This window comes from Felis catus, chromosome X (genome assembly GCF_018350175.1).
Source record: "Felis catus isolate Fca126 chromosome X, F.catus_Fca126_mat1.0, whole genome shotgun sequence".
Taxonomy (NCBI): Eukaryota; Metazoa; Chordata; class Mammalia; order Carnivora; family Felidae; genus Felis; species Felis catus.
In genome coordinates, this window is record NC_058386.1 from 58,127,675 (window position 1) to 58,143,015 (window position 15,341).

At 49.5% G+C, this 15,341-nt stretch overlaps 1 protein-coding gene across 3 annotated transcripts; it reads left to right on the forward strand.

The window, feature by feature from the left end:
• The first annotated feature begins 1,342 nt into the window (after window positions 1-1,342).
• On the forward strand, window positions 1,343-9,105 carry GJB1 (gap junction protein beta 1). 3 transcript variants are annotated; one of them, XM_019823947.3, is made up of 2 exons: window positions 1,343-1,486; window positions 7,593-9,105. In XM_019823947.3, exon 2 carries the CDS (start codon window positions 7,609-7,611, stop codon window positions 8,458-8,460), a length of 852 nt encoding a protein of 283 aa, XP_019679506.1. In that variant the 5' UTR covers window positions 1,343-1,486; window positions 7,593-7,608; the 3' UTR covers window positions 8,461-9,105. The 3 variants fall into 3 exon arrangements, with proteins under 3 accessions (XP_019679506.1, XP_044906911.1, XP_004000658.1); XM_045050976.1 differs by lacking the exon at window positions 1,343-1,486 and adding an exon at window positions 3,569-3,798; XM_004000609.5 differs by lacking the exon at window positions 1,343-1,486 and adding an exon at window positions 7,084-7,198.
• Window positions 9,106-15,341: the final 6,236 nt, after the last annotated feature.

A 15,341-nucleotide genomic window follows, 5' to 3' on the forward strand; every position in this document is an offset into this window, starting at 1 on the left:
CTTCCCCTTTCAAACTCCCACACGTCCTTTATTTTTGTGCTCAAGCCTCACCTCCTCTAGAAAGCCTTCCCTGATTCCTTCAGTCAACTCTCATCTTCTTCCTCTTCAAACTTCCTCAGCAGTGAAAGTCAGAACCACATAACTGAACATACATGGATAGTTTTCACGGTGACTTCTTGAGTCTTGGTCTTGTCTCCTCAGGAAGTTGATAACTTCCTTAAAAACAGCTGGGACATGGGGCACCTGGGTGGTTCAGTCGGTTGAGGGTCTGACTTTGGCTCGGGTCATGATCTCACTGTGAGTTCGAGCCCTGCATGGGGCTTGCTGCTGTCAGCGAGAAGCCCACTTCTGATCCTCTGTCCCCCTCTCTCTCTGCTCCTCTCTCTCTCTCTCTCTCTCAAAACTAAATTTTAAAACACATTGAAAAAACAGCTGGGATGTTTTCCCCTTTTCTGCCACCTACCCCTTCCTTACTTTTCTCAGGCTGAGTGCACAATAGGTGTCCAGTAAAGATTTATTGGTTGGTGTATCCATGTGCCTGGGTTTGCCCAAGGGAAGCTGAGGTTCTGGCACTCTTTCTGGCAGTGAGCTCAGGCTATGTTGAGGAGCAGAAGCCAGGGGGGCGGTTTCTGTTGACCTTACCCATTTCTGCGCAGCCTCTCAGGCCACAGAATTAGCAGGGTCTTCAGGTAAATCGTCTTTCAAACTGTACTGACCATTCAGTTAATGGTTGACACTCTCTGTTTACTTTAATGATTGCCAAGATCTGTTCTGCACATGATATACTTTGCAGTTCAATTGCCTTGGCCCTGAGGGTAAAAGGCAATTTTTGAAGAGGTGTTTGGGTTCTAGAATGGGTTTGGAAATCCTTTGGTCCACCCCCAGCCACTCATGACACAGACAATAAGCAAAAGGTGAAAGAACACCATGGTACTGCCATACGGAGGAAGCACCACCATCCCCTATCTTGACCTCAAGGTGTCAATAAGCACTGCCCATGTCTTTTTTTCTCCCTATGGTCATATCATTTCAGAAGCTGGGATCTGTAAGGGATGGAAGGGATGGTACCCAGTGCAGGAGCCCTCCTTGCAACTTACCCACACACTGGTCTACATATGGCTGGGGGATGGGGGAAGCCTGAGGGCTGTTGATGAGCCTAGGTCCCATTTAGTCTCCCGGATAGACTAAACATGGACACCTGGGTGACAATGATGCCTCTTTCCCCTTGGGATAGGGCAGTAACTCCAGGCTATGTGATCTGTCTCGCCAAACCCATTGGGAGCTCAGGGGATCAATCTTATTTAATGATTGTGTGCATGAGGAGGCGGGGCTGGTTAATGTTTGTCTGGTTCCTCTTGGGCTGTGGGCCATAATCTGGCTCTGGCCCTGGGCTCTTTGTCCCTCCCCTGGACTGGGCTGACAGTATCTAGTAGCACAGTGCAGACACGCCTGCAGACATTCCCTAGGAAAGGACAGCAGCAGCCAGGTGAGGAAGCTGGGGACTGGGAGAGGTGGGGCCGGGAAGGGGGAGCTGGTGTGGCACAGGAGGGCAGAAATGGGGGCTGGGGAGAGGTTCGGGCTTTGCCTTCTCTTGGCCTCAGCACTAAGCCACTTAGACCCCTTCTGTGCTTCCCTCTGGGCAGAGTGAGGCCCTTCCTGCCAGGTTCCAGGCTTGCTTAGCCTCTCTCTCTAAGTTTCAACTCTTATCCTCTTTCCAAGCTCAGAGCTGCTTCCCCTGTCCCCCTTTATTCCCAGCCATGGATTCCATTCATCCTCACAGGGAGGGCAGAATTCCCAGGAAGACTTGAGGGGTCCCCTCGGTGCGAGGTGGCCAAGTTCGTCTCTTGAAGATGTTTCGTGCCACAGAGGGTTAGGGTTCGGTGGGACCATTGGGCACTGCCAGGTGCTATTTTCCTTCCCTGATTAGAAGGTACACCAGGCGTACAACCAACCTGGGGTTGCGCTTGGGTGAATACAGTGCACTTAGCAGGTGCAGAGGTACAGCCAGCAGGGCTGGGATACAGAGGCATGGGATTCCATTTTCTTGAGGGGGTAGGCAGACTCAAGCTGAGCTTGAGTAACTGATGATTTGGAGATCTAAAGGAGGGGTGGCTTCCCAGCTGTTTGAAAGTTGTTCCAGCTGTTGGGAATGGCATGGCAGTATGCACAGACTTAAAAAAGGAGGAGAGGAGAGGAGAATACAGACAAGAGGGGCGTGAGTGGAGAGACTTATGGATGAGGAATGGGGAAGGGACCCACACTTTGGTGAGGGGTCACCATGAGTCCCAGGTTGAGCTCCAGCACTTGCTTACCAGCTGTGTGATAATTTACTTAGTTTCTCTGAGCTTCCTTTGGTCCATCTGTGAACTGCAGACAGCAAGCCACAGCTCACAGGCTTGTTATGAGGATGAGAGTTAATGAACATACATATGGTGCTTCTAGAGCACCATAGGCATTCCATAAATGGTGGCTGTTATAATAAGCCCAAGTGGAGAGCAACAGGAAGTCAGATAGTTGACTGAGGAGTAAGAGGGTGTAGTCCACACAGTGAGTAAGGGAGCTGACATTAACAGTTCTATGAAAAGACAATGGCAGAGAGAGAAGGAGAAAACTGGAATGAGCTGGAGTGGCCTTGACCCAAGTGTGGCCACACAATACATATGGCAGGGTGGAGAAGACAAGGGAAGTGACGGGTGCTGTGGGGCCACAGGGTGGAGGCAGGGGAGAGAAACAGAAGAGGGAGAAGGCTACAGAGGTCTGGCCTGAACCACACCAAACTGATGAAGGCAGCCTGAGATTCAGAAAGAATTCCCAAAGAAAGCCCCTTGTCCTTTCCCAGCCACAGACTGCTTGTGAACTGGGGGAGGAAGTATGGAGTCTGGGGCTGAATATAACCTCCTCCAGTCCAGCCGGGGCCCTCCTCCAGAACAAAAAAAACAAAACAAAAAAAAAAAAAAAAACACCACCAGGATTTCCTGTAGTTGGAAAGAGGGACAGGGAAGAGGTGGGGGCAGAAAGAGAGAGAGACACACTCGATGAACGTGTGTGCTGTGCACACTTGCATGTGCATGTGTGCGCGCATGCCCACACATGCAAACACATGTGGGAAGGAGTGGAAGTTTTGAGTTGTGGGCCTGGTCTCAGTCAGAATGCTGGCCATCAAAGGCGGTGCGATGTACAAAGGCTTTGAGGTCAGGAGAAAATAAATTTGAAACTTGACTCTACCATTGAGCAGAGCTGCCTTTGAGGCAAGTTGTTTAACCTCTCTGAACCTCAACTTCCTTGTCTGAAAAATGGGGATAATATTACAGGACTGTTGTAGGGACTGAGTGTGATCTCCTGATTTTGAACTGTGCTCGAATGCCTGGGCAAATCTGGATCCGAGGACAAGGCCAGGGCCTGACATAGCCGGAGAAGTCTTGTCCAGTTAAACATGAGAGCAAAACACGCCTGGAGCCACATAGAGCTTATCAATACCTGGACTTTAACCCAAAGTCACAAAAACGGTTTGGATTTCAAAACCGGGTCACTCCCCTGGATGTTTTAAAATGAAACCCTTGAGATAAGGCATAAGCTCTCCATCCAAAAGGGAGAGCAAAATTGAGATCCCAGTGCCCACACAAGGGTGCTTAGGGGCCCCCAAATGGAGCTCCTGGCTATGCCCCAGAGCGTGCAAGAAGAGGAGTGGTGGAGAGCTACAAGAACCTAGAAACCCAGGAAAGGCCAGGCTGACTGAGGAGCAGAGAGGAGAGAACAGCTGGCATTTGCTTTGGAGTTGGAGGAGGCAGCTCAAGAAAGGTAAGGAAGGGAAAACAGAACAGATCAGGAGGCAGTGGAAAGCCCTGGGAAGGCAGGAGAGGAAAAGAGTTCCCAGCTGATAGGAAAGGGAAGGAGCTACAGGAGAATAAAAGCCAGACCCATTTTTAATCCCCCTGGTTCTAAAAACACTCACAGAAAGAAAAATTATAGGGGTGCCCAGCTGGCTCAAACAGTAGGGCACATGACTCTAGATCTCAGGGTCATGAGTTCCAGCCCCACGTTGGGCGTGGAGCTTACTTAAAATTAAAAAAAATAATAATAATAAAAAGAAAGAAAAATTATAATTCTAGCCAAGGTAGTAGAACTTATGGGAAAAGTATGGGCTCTGGAGTCAGCTTGGCCTGGCTCAAAATCCCAGTTCTGTCACATAATAACTGCGTGGACCCATGTGACCCTTGGACAAATCCCTTCACCTTTCTTTACCTCAGTTTCCTCATGTGTGACATGAAGATTAAAAAGAATACCTACCTCACAGAGTTGTAGTGAGGTTTATATAAAGTAGTTCACATGCAAGGCCTGGTGTAACAGGTGCTCAGTAAATGGTTATTCTTTTTTTTTTTTTTTTTTTTTTTTTTTGAGAGAGAGAGAGAGCATGAGCAGGGGAAAGGGGCAGAGGAAGAAAGAGAGAGAATCTGAAGCACACCCAGTGCGGAGCCTGACACGGGGCTCAATCCCCTGACCCTGGGATCATGACCTGAGCCAAAATCAAGCTCAACTGACTAAGCCACCCAGGCGCCCCAGTAAATGGTTATTCTTAAGAATGACCACCTGTTGGGGTGCCTGGATGACTCTGTCGGTTAAGCATCTGACTTCGGCTCAGGTCACGATCTCACGGTTTGTGAGTTCGAGCCCGTGTTTGGGCCTGTTTCAGGTTCTGTGTCTCCCTCCCTCCCTCTCTCTGCCCCTCCCCCACTTGTGCTCTGTCTCTCAAAAATAAATAAATGTTAAAAAAAATTTTTTTTCAAGAATGACCACCTGTTTGTGAACCTACTGTGTCTCACCAGATGAAGCATTTCTTTACTAAGGCATTTTTTTAAAGTTAAATGAAAAAAAAGACAACCTTGTCCAGAGAAGTAATCTCTGTCCCATGGACCATCCCTCCATCCCCTAGTTTCTTTCACCACCTTCCCCAACTTTTCTGTGTCTAATATCTTCCCCCCTCCTTCCTACAACAGAGAAGAGCACCTAGACCTGGATGCAGGCCTTCTGTCACAACCACTGCCCCTGCATTCGGGGGCAGGAAACCCCCTGCATCTCCTACAGGTCCAGGCCTGTGTGCTCTCTCCTCACATCCAGTTCCCTGCTCCCAGCATGATCTACTTTGAACTTAATGGCAGAAGTGCTGGTAGGAGGTACAGGGAGGCCTTCTTTGCCTGCCTAAAGCCTAGAGGGGAATTTCTTCCCTAGAGCAACTGGCAAGCTCAGGAAACCAGGAGTTTACAATGTACACTTGATGTTGGGGTAGGACAGCCACGGAACAGTGTGTTCTATCTCAGGACAGATACTACAGGTCAACATCAGCCTTGGGAAGAAAAAGGGGATAATGGGTCTGGCAGACCACCCACTCTCTCAAAACAACATTGCTTTCTCTTTCTGATAAGATGCTTACTTCCCTTGATTATCAGCTATGAAAAACTGGAGCTGAGCTGAAAACCTTTTGAAGGTTGCTTCATTGATCCTCACAATAACCCTGGGTATTAACCCTATTTATAGATGAGCAAGCAGGCTCAGAGAAGTTCAGTAAGTAGCCCACAGTGGTATTAGGCGAAGAACCAGGATTCAAACCCAAAGGTGTATGACTCCTACCTATTCCATCTTCTAACCTTCTGTTTGCTCGGTTAACTTTTGCTTTCTCCCTCTGGTTTGTACTCACCATGTGCCAACCTGTCCACCAGGGGCTCCTTTCCCGGAAGCTCCAGGAGGGATGGTCAGGGTTTGCTCCATGACACTGGACTTGGAAAGTACTCACAGGTCAACAGCTTCCACTCTTCTCGTGATCTTATGGCTCGCATTAGTCCTTGCTTTTGTTGTCGTTCTTTTAAAAAAAAATTTTTTTTAATGGTTATTTATTTTTGAGAGAGAGACACAACACAAGCAGGGGAAGGGCAGAGAGAGAGACACACACACAGAATCTGAAGCAGGCTCCAGGCTCCAAGCTGTCAGCATAGCATAGAGCCTGAAGTGGATGTGGGGCTCAAACTCACAAACCATAAGATCATGACCTGAGCTGAAGTCAGATGCTTAACAGACTGAGCCACCCAGGCACCCCTGTTGTCGTTCTTTAAAAGAAAGAAAGAAAGAAAGAAAGAAAGAAAGAAAGAAAAAAGAAAGAAAGAAAGAAAGAAAGAAAGAAAGAAAGAAAGAAAGAAAGAAAGAAAGAAAGAAAAGTTTATTTTGAGAGAGAGAGAGAGAGAAAGGGAGAGAGTGAGCAAGTGGGGAGAGAGAATCCCAAGCAGGCTCCACACTGTCAATGCAGAACCCAATGCAGGGCTCAAACTCATGAACCATAAGATCATGACCTGAGCTGAAGTCAACTGAGTCACCCGGTGCCCCTGTTGTCATTCTTAATGGCTGGCTTTTGCTTTTGCCAACACCATCTATAAAAGCATAAAGAGTATACCGTGGAAAGAGCCTAAACTTCCTCTTCAGATACTGTTGTGTTTCATTCTATTCTAACACTTCTTAGCTGTGTGACCTTGAGTAAGTTACTTAACTCATCTGAGCTTCAGCTTCCTCATCTGGAAAGACTGGGGGAAAGTCCTTAGAGATTTGCCCAGTGGGTCCAAAGAGAGCATGTATGGGGGGGGGGGGAGAAAGCTTAACACAGTCCCTGGCTTGAGAAATATGAGCTCCCTTTCCCCCTCAAGAGCTAAGAGAGCTCACCCATACCCTGGAGGGGATCTCAACCTAGGACAAATCCTGCTGACCCTCAGTTTCTAGTAGAGTCACAGGGGAGGGCCTCAGCCTAGAGCCTCCTGGTCCCCTTGGGTCCCCTCTTGCATGCACCTGTCTTTGTTCCATCTCTTCCCACCCCCCGCCGTAGCCATTCTTCTGGTGGGACTGTGGGGCGGGTGCGGCGATGGACCGGGCGGGCACAGAACAGGTGGGTGCAGGCTGGGTGTCCGGCGCTGGGACACAAGTGCTCTGTGTGTAGGGTGGGCGGAAGTCAGGGCGTTTGATCTGAATTCTAAAGGGCGTTGTTCAGAGCCCCACAAAGGTCCCATTGTGCAGACACTGGGTATAAAGCAGCATATGACTCCCCAGCACCGGGCGGCGATGAATTGGGACGCAGGCGCGGACCCAGGGACCACTCCCCCTGCACAGACATGAGACCATAGGGGACCTGTCTGGGTGGCCTCAGGGATAGGCGCTCCCCAAGGTAACGGGCTTTGTTGGGTTTGCCCCAGGTCCAGAGCTAAGGAGCTGGGGGGTGGGGAGCTAAAGAGGATGGCTGATGACAGAACAAGAAGGGCCTGGCGAAGAAAGGGGCTGGAGAAGAAAGAATGTTGGATGAAAGCGAAGAAGGGAGATGGGGCTCAGGGAGGTTAAGTCAAGTGAGGAGGAGGAGGAGGAAGGGGAGGAGGAGGAGGGGGAGTAGAGGCTGGCAAGGGACATGGGGTGATGAGGAAAGCGATGACCATCCTTGTTCCCTTCCTGTCACTGGCTCTTGGAAGGGGTGACGGGGTGGGGGGGGGTGTGTCAGGCAGTGTGATGGTGCCCAGCTTTTCTGCCCCAGCTTTCTGCCAGCTTGCTCTGTGGCTCCTGTTTTGCAGGTGTGAATGAGGCAGGATGAACTGGACAGGTTTGTACACCTTGCTCAGTGGCGTGAACCGGCATTCGACTGCCATTGGTCGGGTATGGCTCTCGGTCATCTTCATCTTCAGGATCATGGTGCTGGTGGTGGCTGCAGAGAGTGTGTGGGGTGATGAGAAGTCCTCCTTCATCTGCAACACCCTTCAGCCCGGCTGCAACAGCGTCTGCTACGACCACTTTTTCCCCATCTCCCACGTGCGGCTGTGGTCTCTGCAGCTGATCCTGGTCTCCACCCCGGCTCTTCTCGTAGCCATGCACGTGGCTCACCAGCAGCACATAGAAAAGAAAATGCTGCGACTCGAGGGTCACGGAGACCCCCTCCACCTGGAGGAGGTGAAGAGGCACAAGGTCCACATCTCAGGGACACTGTGGTGGACCTATGTCATCAGCGTGGTCTTCCGGCTGCTGTTCGAGGCCGCCTTCATGTATGTCTTTTATCTGCTCTACCCGGGCTACGCCATGGTGCGGCTTGTCAAGTGTGAGGCCTACCCCTGCCCCAACACTGTGGACTGCTTCGTGTCCCGCCCCACTGAGAAAACCGTCTTCACTGTCTTTATGCTGGCCGCCTCTGGCATCTGCATCATCCTCAACGTGGCCGAGGTGGTGTACCTCATCATCCGGGCCTGCGCCCGCCGAGCCCAGCGCCGCTCCAATCCACCCTCCCGCAAGGGCTCAGGCTTCGGCCACCGCCTGTCACCTGAGTACAAGCAGAACGAGATCAACAAGCTGCTGAGTGAGCAGGACGGCTCCCTGAAAGACATACTGCGCCGCAGCCCGGGCACCGGGGCTGGGCTGGCTGAGAAGAGCGACCGCTGCTCGGCCTGCTGATGCCACGCACCAGGCAACCGCCCATCCCGCCCCCCCAACCCTGCCCTGGGCCTACCCCTTCTTCTCCCCTGCCGGCGTGCAGGCCTCTGCCTGCTAGGGACTGCTCCATCAACATCTTCCTGCCCTGCCATCTCCCTTCCTCCCAGGGCCTTCCGCCTGAGGGGCCGAACAGGCTGGGAGCTGGAGGCCACCCACGGCCAGTGCTCAAGGTTGTGGGGGTGTGGGCAGCTCTTCTTGTCCGTCCCCCTTTTCCCTTCCCTCTCCCTCTCCCTGGGGCCGCTGGGGACAAGAGATAGGATGCTCTGACAGCATCTCCAATTGTGAAACTAATCTTAACCCCGTGTTGTCAGATACCCTATTTCTGGAGTCACATCAGTGGGGAGGGACGTGGGCAAAGTGGAATGGAAGGAGGGTGCCGTGGACATGTGGGTGGAGAAGGGAGGGTAGTGCCCGCGAGGGAAGGAGGAACAGCACTTGCCGGCCACAAGGAAAAGCAGGACACATCTGGGGTGGAGGAATTAGGGGAGGGAGACGCAGGCAGATAAGTTGGAGTGGGGGTTGGTCAGGGCCACCTTTGCCTCTGGTTCTCAAGGCCTCTCTCTGCCTGAAATGTTACACATTAAACAGGATTTTACAGTAAATGAAGAGGTGGCTTGCGTGTTTGTCAAGTTCTTTCTCCTGCAACCTCTGACCTCCCCCCACCCTCAGATGAGCTGGCCTTGTTTTTTTGCTGATCTAGAAAGCAACAGGCAACAGAAATAGCAAGACCCCAAGCCATTCTTGCCTTGTTGTTCCTGTTGTTGTTGTTGTTGTTGTTTTGGCTTTTGGGGGGGACCATTTTTTTTTATAGCAGCTTCATTGGGATCAAATTCCCTTATGCCCTTCCTTTAATTTTATTTTTTCTTGTCCATTCTAAGTATAGTTTATGGCAGTTTCAGAGTTGCGTGCAGTTTTGTAAACGTGACCACAATATATTATAAAACATTTACATTACCTCAGGAAGTTTCCTTGGGCCCCTTCCTCTGATCAGAAAAACATTAAAATGACAACTCCATCTAGAGAGACAGGAAATGATAGAGAAATTTCGCAAGTCGGAGAGGGGAGCACACATCCCCCTCCCCCCAACTCCTAGGAGAAATATTCACCCCTCCACCCCAGTCCTCCCATGAACCTCAGCACTCACTGCAAACTGATGCCCCACAAGCCACCTGTTAGATTGCACAGTGACTTTGACCCCTCTCCTTTAGACATAGCCCCTAATTTTATCCTCTTCCTCTGTTTTCCTATGCCAGGAATCAATGCCTCCCACCCCAGAGATGTCTCCAACACAGGTCAGACATTTCCTAGCCAGGTCTCCTCACTCACATCACTCTCCCAAGCAGCAGGTAGCCTCCCCGCCTTGTGTCAACTGTGAGGGGAAAAGCCCCAACCTGGGACTTGACACAGCTGGCTTTGAGTTCTAGTTCTGTCACTTAGGAGTAACCCATTCCTTTCCCCAAGCCTCAGTTTCCTTGTGAGCAAACAAAGGGCTGGCCTAGCACATCTCTAAGCTCCCTGTAGCACTCTGGACTTCTGGGATCCCTAAAAGGCTTCCCCGGGCTCACAGGATTTTCCCCATGTCAGAGTCACTGTCCTCACCACTGATTCTTCAGAGTAAAAGTTGCCCCCTCAGCAAGTTTCTCACCTCAGCTCCCCTACCTCTTGACAGAAAAAAAAAAAAAAAAAGATCTGCCCCTCCCTGTCAGAGTACATTGACTCTGTGTGAGAAGTACATCAGAAAGGAAGAAGGGGCACCTGAGTGGCTCGATCAGTTAAGCATCGACTTCGGCTCAGGTCATGATTTCCCAGTCTGTGAGTTTGAGCCCCGTGTGCTGACAGCTCAGAGGCTGGAGCCTGCTTCGGATTCTGTGTCTCCCTCTCTCTCTTTGCCTTCACTCTGTCTCAAAATAAACATTTAAAATTTTTAAGAAAATAAAAAAAAAGGAAGGAAGAGGAAATCAGGCATAATCGTGTCAGAATTGTTCTCTAGAAACAAGAAATTTCCTTTCTTGCAAGAAATTTCCTTTCCTTTTAGAAACTGACATCATATCCTGTGAGAAGACAAGCCCCCACCCCCAGGTCCCCCAAGGTGGGAGAGATTCCTTTTCTTATCAAAATCCACCCCCTGTTCCCCGCCCCCGCCCCCAGAACAGAGCACAACAAACACAGAGCATTTCTTCTCCATCCGAAAGGCCATCAAGAAAAAGATTTCCATGGGGCACCTGGGTGGCTCAGTTGGTTAAGTGTCCGACTCTTGAGGTTCATGGGTTCAAGCCCCACACTGGGCTCCGTGGTGATGGTACAGAGCCTGCCTGGGATTCTCTCTCTTCCTCTCTCTCTGCGCCTTTCTCCTGCTCTCTCTCTCAAAAATAAATAAGCTTTAAAAAAAGAAAAAGATATCCTTTTTAAAAATTTCCTCCTGGTTCCACAAAGGAACCTCCTGCCCTACACACATGAAGAAACGCTACATCCATCATCACCTCAGATATCTAGTTTCTCTTCAGAAGGTTCTACAAATCTCCCTTGGAAAGAGGCTCCAACTCCAGATCGAGGCTTTCCTCTCCAGGGGGCAGTGGTGGGACAACAAAGCTATGAGCAGGCTCTACAGCCCAAGGGAGGACACTTAGCCTTGTGTCCTGTGAACCAGATGGGAGCAGGGCCAAAGGACCCTGAGGGAAGCTGGAATACACAGTGTTTCAGGGAGGGGAGAGGGTAGGTAGGGCTAACCCAGGATTGACTTTTTATTTGAGGCTTGTCCCCAGAGTGTCTGTAAGGGAGAAACAGGAGGCAAGTGGGCATAGTACCTGCCACACAAAGTACTAAGTGACCGCAGTAGTGAAGAGGGCTTTGCAATGAAGAGACCTGATTTGGGGGCACCTGGGTGGCTCAGTTCGTTAAGCGTCCGACTTCAGCTCAGGTCACGATCTCATGGTTCCTGGGTTTGAGCCCCACATCGGGCTCTGTGCTGACAGCTCAGAGCCTGGAGCCTGCTTTGGATTCTGTGTCTCCCTCTCTCTCTGCCCTCCCAGTCACGCTCTGTCTCTGTCTCTGTCTCTCTCTCAAAAATAAATAACAAAAAAAATTTAAAAGAGAGAGAGACCTGGTTTGCCATTTATTAGCTCTATCCCCTTGGACACATTAGGCCTACCCTCTCTGAGTCTCTGTTTCCTCATCTGCGATATAGGGTTGATAATAACTTCTCTATCTCTTCTTTCACAGAGCTTTGGTGAGAATCAAATAAGATGTGTTCAGAAGCTGGTTATAAACTGTAAAGGGAGGGAAGATAATATGTCAGAAGCACAGAGACCACAGCCTGAAGGCATGCTAGAACTTGCAGTGAGCCAGGAGGGAGTGAGGGTGCTTCAGCTGGACCAGGGCTAGTGGGAAGAACTTGGCGATAACAGGGTTGGCTCCCCCACAGAGTGGACAGCAGTCCAAACAGCAAAGTCCAAGACATGTTGCAAAGTCAAGGGATCTAATCTGGGAACAGAAAAAGCCAAGTTACAGGAGCTTCTTACCCACTCTTTCTCACGGTACTGGTGCTTTTAGGGACATTTATGGTCTTTTAGAGGCATCCGTGTGTGGAGGTCCTAGGAGTTGGGGGCAAGGACAAGAGTCAGCTCTTGCATGAGGGCAGTGGCCGGCTGCACTAGGAGAATAGTCAAGGCCCCAGCCAGCTGGGTTGGGATTTCAAAGCAGGCTGCAGTATCCACAGAGAATTGGCATGGCAACCACGAACTGATTCAGATACCCAATCAGATAGCCTGGGTGCACACAGTGGTAGCTAGAGGAGAACGCTTGTTCCATTTACTGGTTCTACAATATGCAAACGCAGACATGACCTATGGTACAGAAGGGGCCATAAAGGTCCACCAAGCTGGGCTCCATTGGATTCCTGGATTAGGCAAGGCTGAACCCATCAGGTGGGGAAAGGATTGTGTTATTCTAGGGAGGGGGGAAAAGGTGGGCAAAAAACACTGAAAGGGGGGGTGGCTGGGTGGCTCAGTCGGTTAAGCATCTGACTTAGACTCAGGTCATTATCTTACAGTTCGTGGGTTCAAGCCCCACATCGCGCTCTGTGCTGACAGCTCAGAGGAGCCTGCTTTGGATTCTGTGTGTATGTGTCTCTCTCTCTGCCCCTCCCCTGCTCACGCTCTGTCTCTCTTTGTCTCTCTCTCTCTCTCTCTCTCCCTCTCTCCCTCTCTCAAAAACAAATAAACATTTTTTAAAAAGCAACACTGAAAGGGTATGGATGTGATGTTGTCTCGAGTCAGACAAATAGTCTACTGTGGAGAGTTGGAGAAGTGAGGATTGGCTAAAGGGGAGATGGGAAAGAGACAGTATGACCAGCTTATGATGGACCTTGTGTGTCACTATAAGAGGTTAAGACTGTCCCACCAGTGATGGAAACCACTAAAGGTTTTTTTTTTTAACTCTTTCTTGTTTTTTAAAAAAAAATATTTTTTTTGAGAGAGAGAGAGAGAGAGAGAGAGAGAGAGATAGGAGGGACAGAGAGAGAGAGAGAGTGTGTCCCAAGCAGGGGTCCCCACTGTCAGCACAGAACCTGACAAGGGGCTTGAACGCACAAACCGCGAGATGGTGACCTGAGCTGAAGTTGAACACTTCACCGACTGAGCCACCCAGGCACCCCCCACTAAGGGCTTTGAGTAGAGGAATGCCACCTTCAGATTTGTGGTTTGGGAGCTGGCTCTGGCAGCCACATGGAGAGCGGACTGGGGATGGAAACGGTGAGAGGCAGAATGGCCAGTTGCGGGGCTATTGCAACAGCCCACATGGTGCCTGTAGGACCAGGACGGTGGCAGAAGGAATAAGAGGAGACACACGTGAGAGACACTTTGGATGCAGAATATCATAGGACTTAGATCTCCTTCCCCTTCCTTGACTGGCAGACTCCTAATCATCAAGACTCAGTTCAAATGTCATTTCCTGTGTGAACGATTCACCTCTCTTCTCCCCTCCCCGTCCCCTGCCAAGTCCCTCCGAGAGAATGAGTCCTCCCCTCATTCTGAACTGCAGTACATTGTAGTGCTTATCAAATTGTGTGGAAATTGCATGCCTAGCCTTAACACATAGTAGGTGCTTAGCCTGTTGAATTAAGGGCAGTGGGGAAGTGGATATAGGCGGGGGCAAAGGTTCAGAGTCTTGAAAGAGTAGAGTGTGTTCAGTGTGACTAGAGCAGAGAATGCGTGGGATGGGGTTGTAGGTCATAGTAGGAAGTGGAACTGGCAAAGTAGGTTTGGGCCAGTCTGTGAGGGGTCTCATATGCCATAGCTAAAAGTGTGCAGGACCCTAGGCTCTGAACTATCACGTGTAGGAGTCTTAAAGTTAGCCCCTACTAGACTTACAGGCAATTCACTGCTGCCATAGACAGACTGTGAAGATCTTGAGGAGATCCACGTCAGGACAGATCTTGGCACAAATAGATGCCTTAAGGGTGATGATGAACTATGGAAGAAAGAGCAGAGTGACCTGAGGGTGCCTGAGTGGCTCGGCATTTAAGCATCCAACTCTTGATTTTGACTCAGGTCATGATCTCAAAGTTCGTGAAATCGAGCCCCAAGTTGGGCTCCGTGCTGACAGCACAGAGCTTGCGTGGGATTTTCTCTCTTTCCCTCTCTTTCTGACCCTCCCCCACTCATTCTCTCTCTCTCTCTCTCTCTCTCTCTCAAAATAAATAAACTTTTTTAAAAAGAGTGTAATTAAAAAAAAAAAAGAGCAGAGTGGTCTGATAGTGGACCTCACTGAGAAAGGGGTAATTTACACAGGATGGTTCTCCATTTCTTTCTTTTTAAGTTTATTTATTTAAGTAATCTCTACACCCAATGCGGGGCTTGAACTCATGACCCCAAGATGAAGAGTCACATGTTCCTCTGACTGAGTCAGCCAGACATGCCAGGATGGTTTGCCATTTCAACTGAAACCCCTCTGGAAAGTCAGTATAGCATAGTGATTAAGAGTGTGCTCCACTTCCTTAGCTGTGTGACTTTAGCCAAGTTGCTTGGCCTCTCTGGATCTCAGTTTCCTCATCAGTAAAACAGTGATAATAATTGCACCTGTATCTCAGGGTCGTAGTGGGGATTAGATGTAATGATTATACAAAAAGCACTTAGAACAGTGCCTAGTCGGTAGTAAGCCCTATACAAGTATGTGCTATCATTATTTTCTCTTACTACCTGTGCCATCCTTCAACTACTATTGACCCTCGAACAATGTGAGAGTGGGGGCATTGACCCCTTGCACTGTCGAAAATCCATGTATAACTTTTGACTTCCCAAAAAGTTCACTACCAAGAGCCTACTGTTAACTGGAGGCCTCACCAATAACATAATTGAATAACACATATTTTAGATGTGATATGTATCATGTACTGTATTCTTTTAATAAAGTCAGCTAAAAAAAAGAGAATGTTATTATTTTAATGTTATGTATTTTTAAGAGAGAGAGAGAGAGTGTGAGCAGGGAAGGACAAGACAGAGAGAGAGATACAGAATCTGAAGCAGGCTTCAGGCTCTGAGCTGTCAGCACAGAGCCCGATGCGGGGCTCAAACTCACAAGCTGTGAGATCATGACTTGCGCTGAAGTCGGCTGTCCAACCGACTGAGCCACCCAGGTGCCCCAGAAAAGAGAATATTATCAAGAAAAACATAAGGAAGAGAAAATACATTACAGTACTGTGCTGTGTTTATTGGGGAAAAAATCCACATAGAAGTGGACCTGTGTATGCAGTTCAAACCGGTGTTGTTCAAGGGTCAACCGTATTCACTGACTCTCTCAGATATTGAGCTAAATTCTGTTTCACCAAAGTAACATGCTTGCTTGCT

What these genes read in the sequence shown, in the direction of transcription:
- GJB1 (XM_019823947.3), top strand. Translation starts at nt 7,609, where the DNA reads ATGAACTGGACAGGTTTGTACACCTTGCTCAGTGGCGTGAACCGGCAT.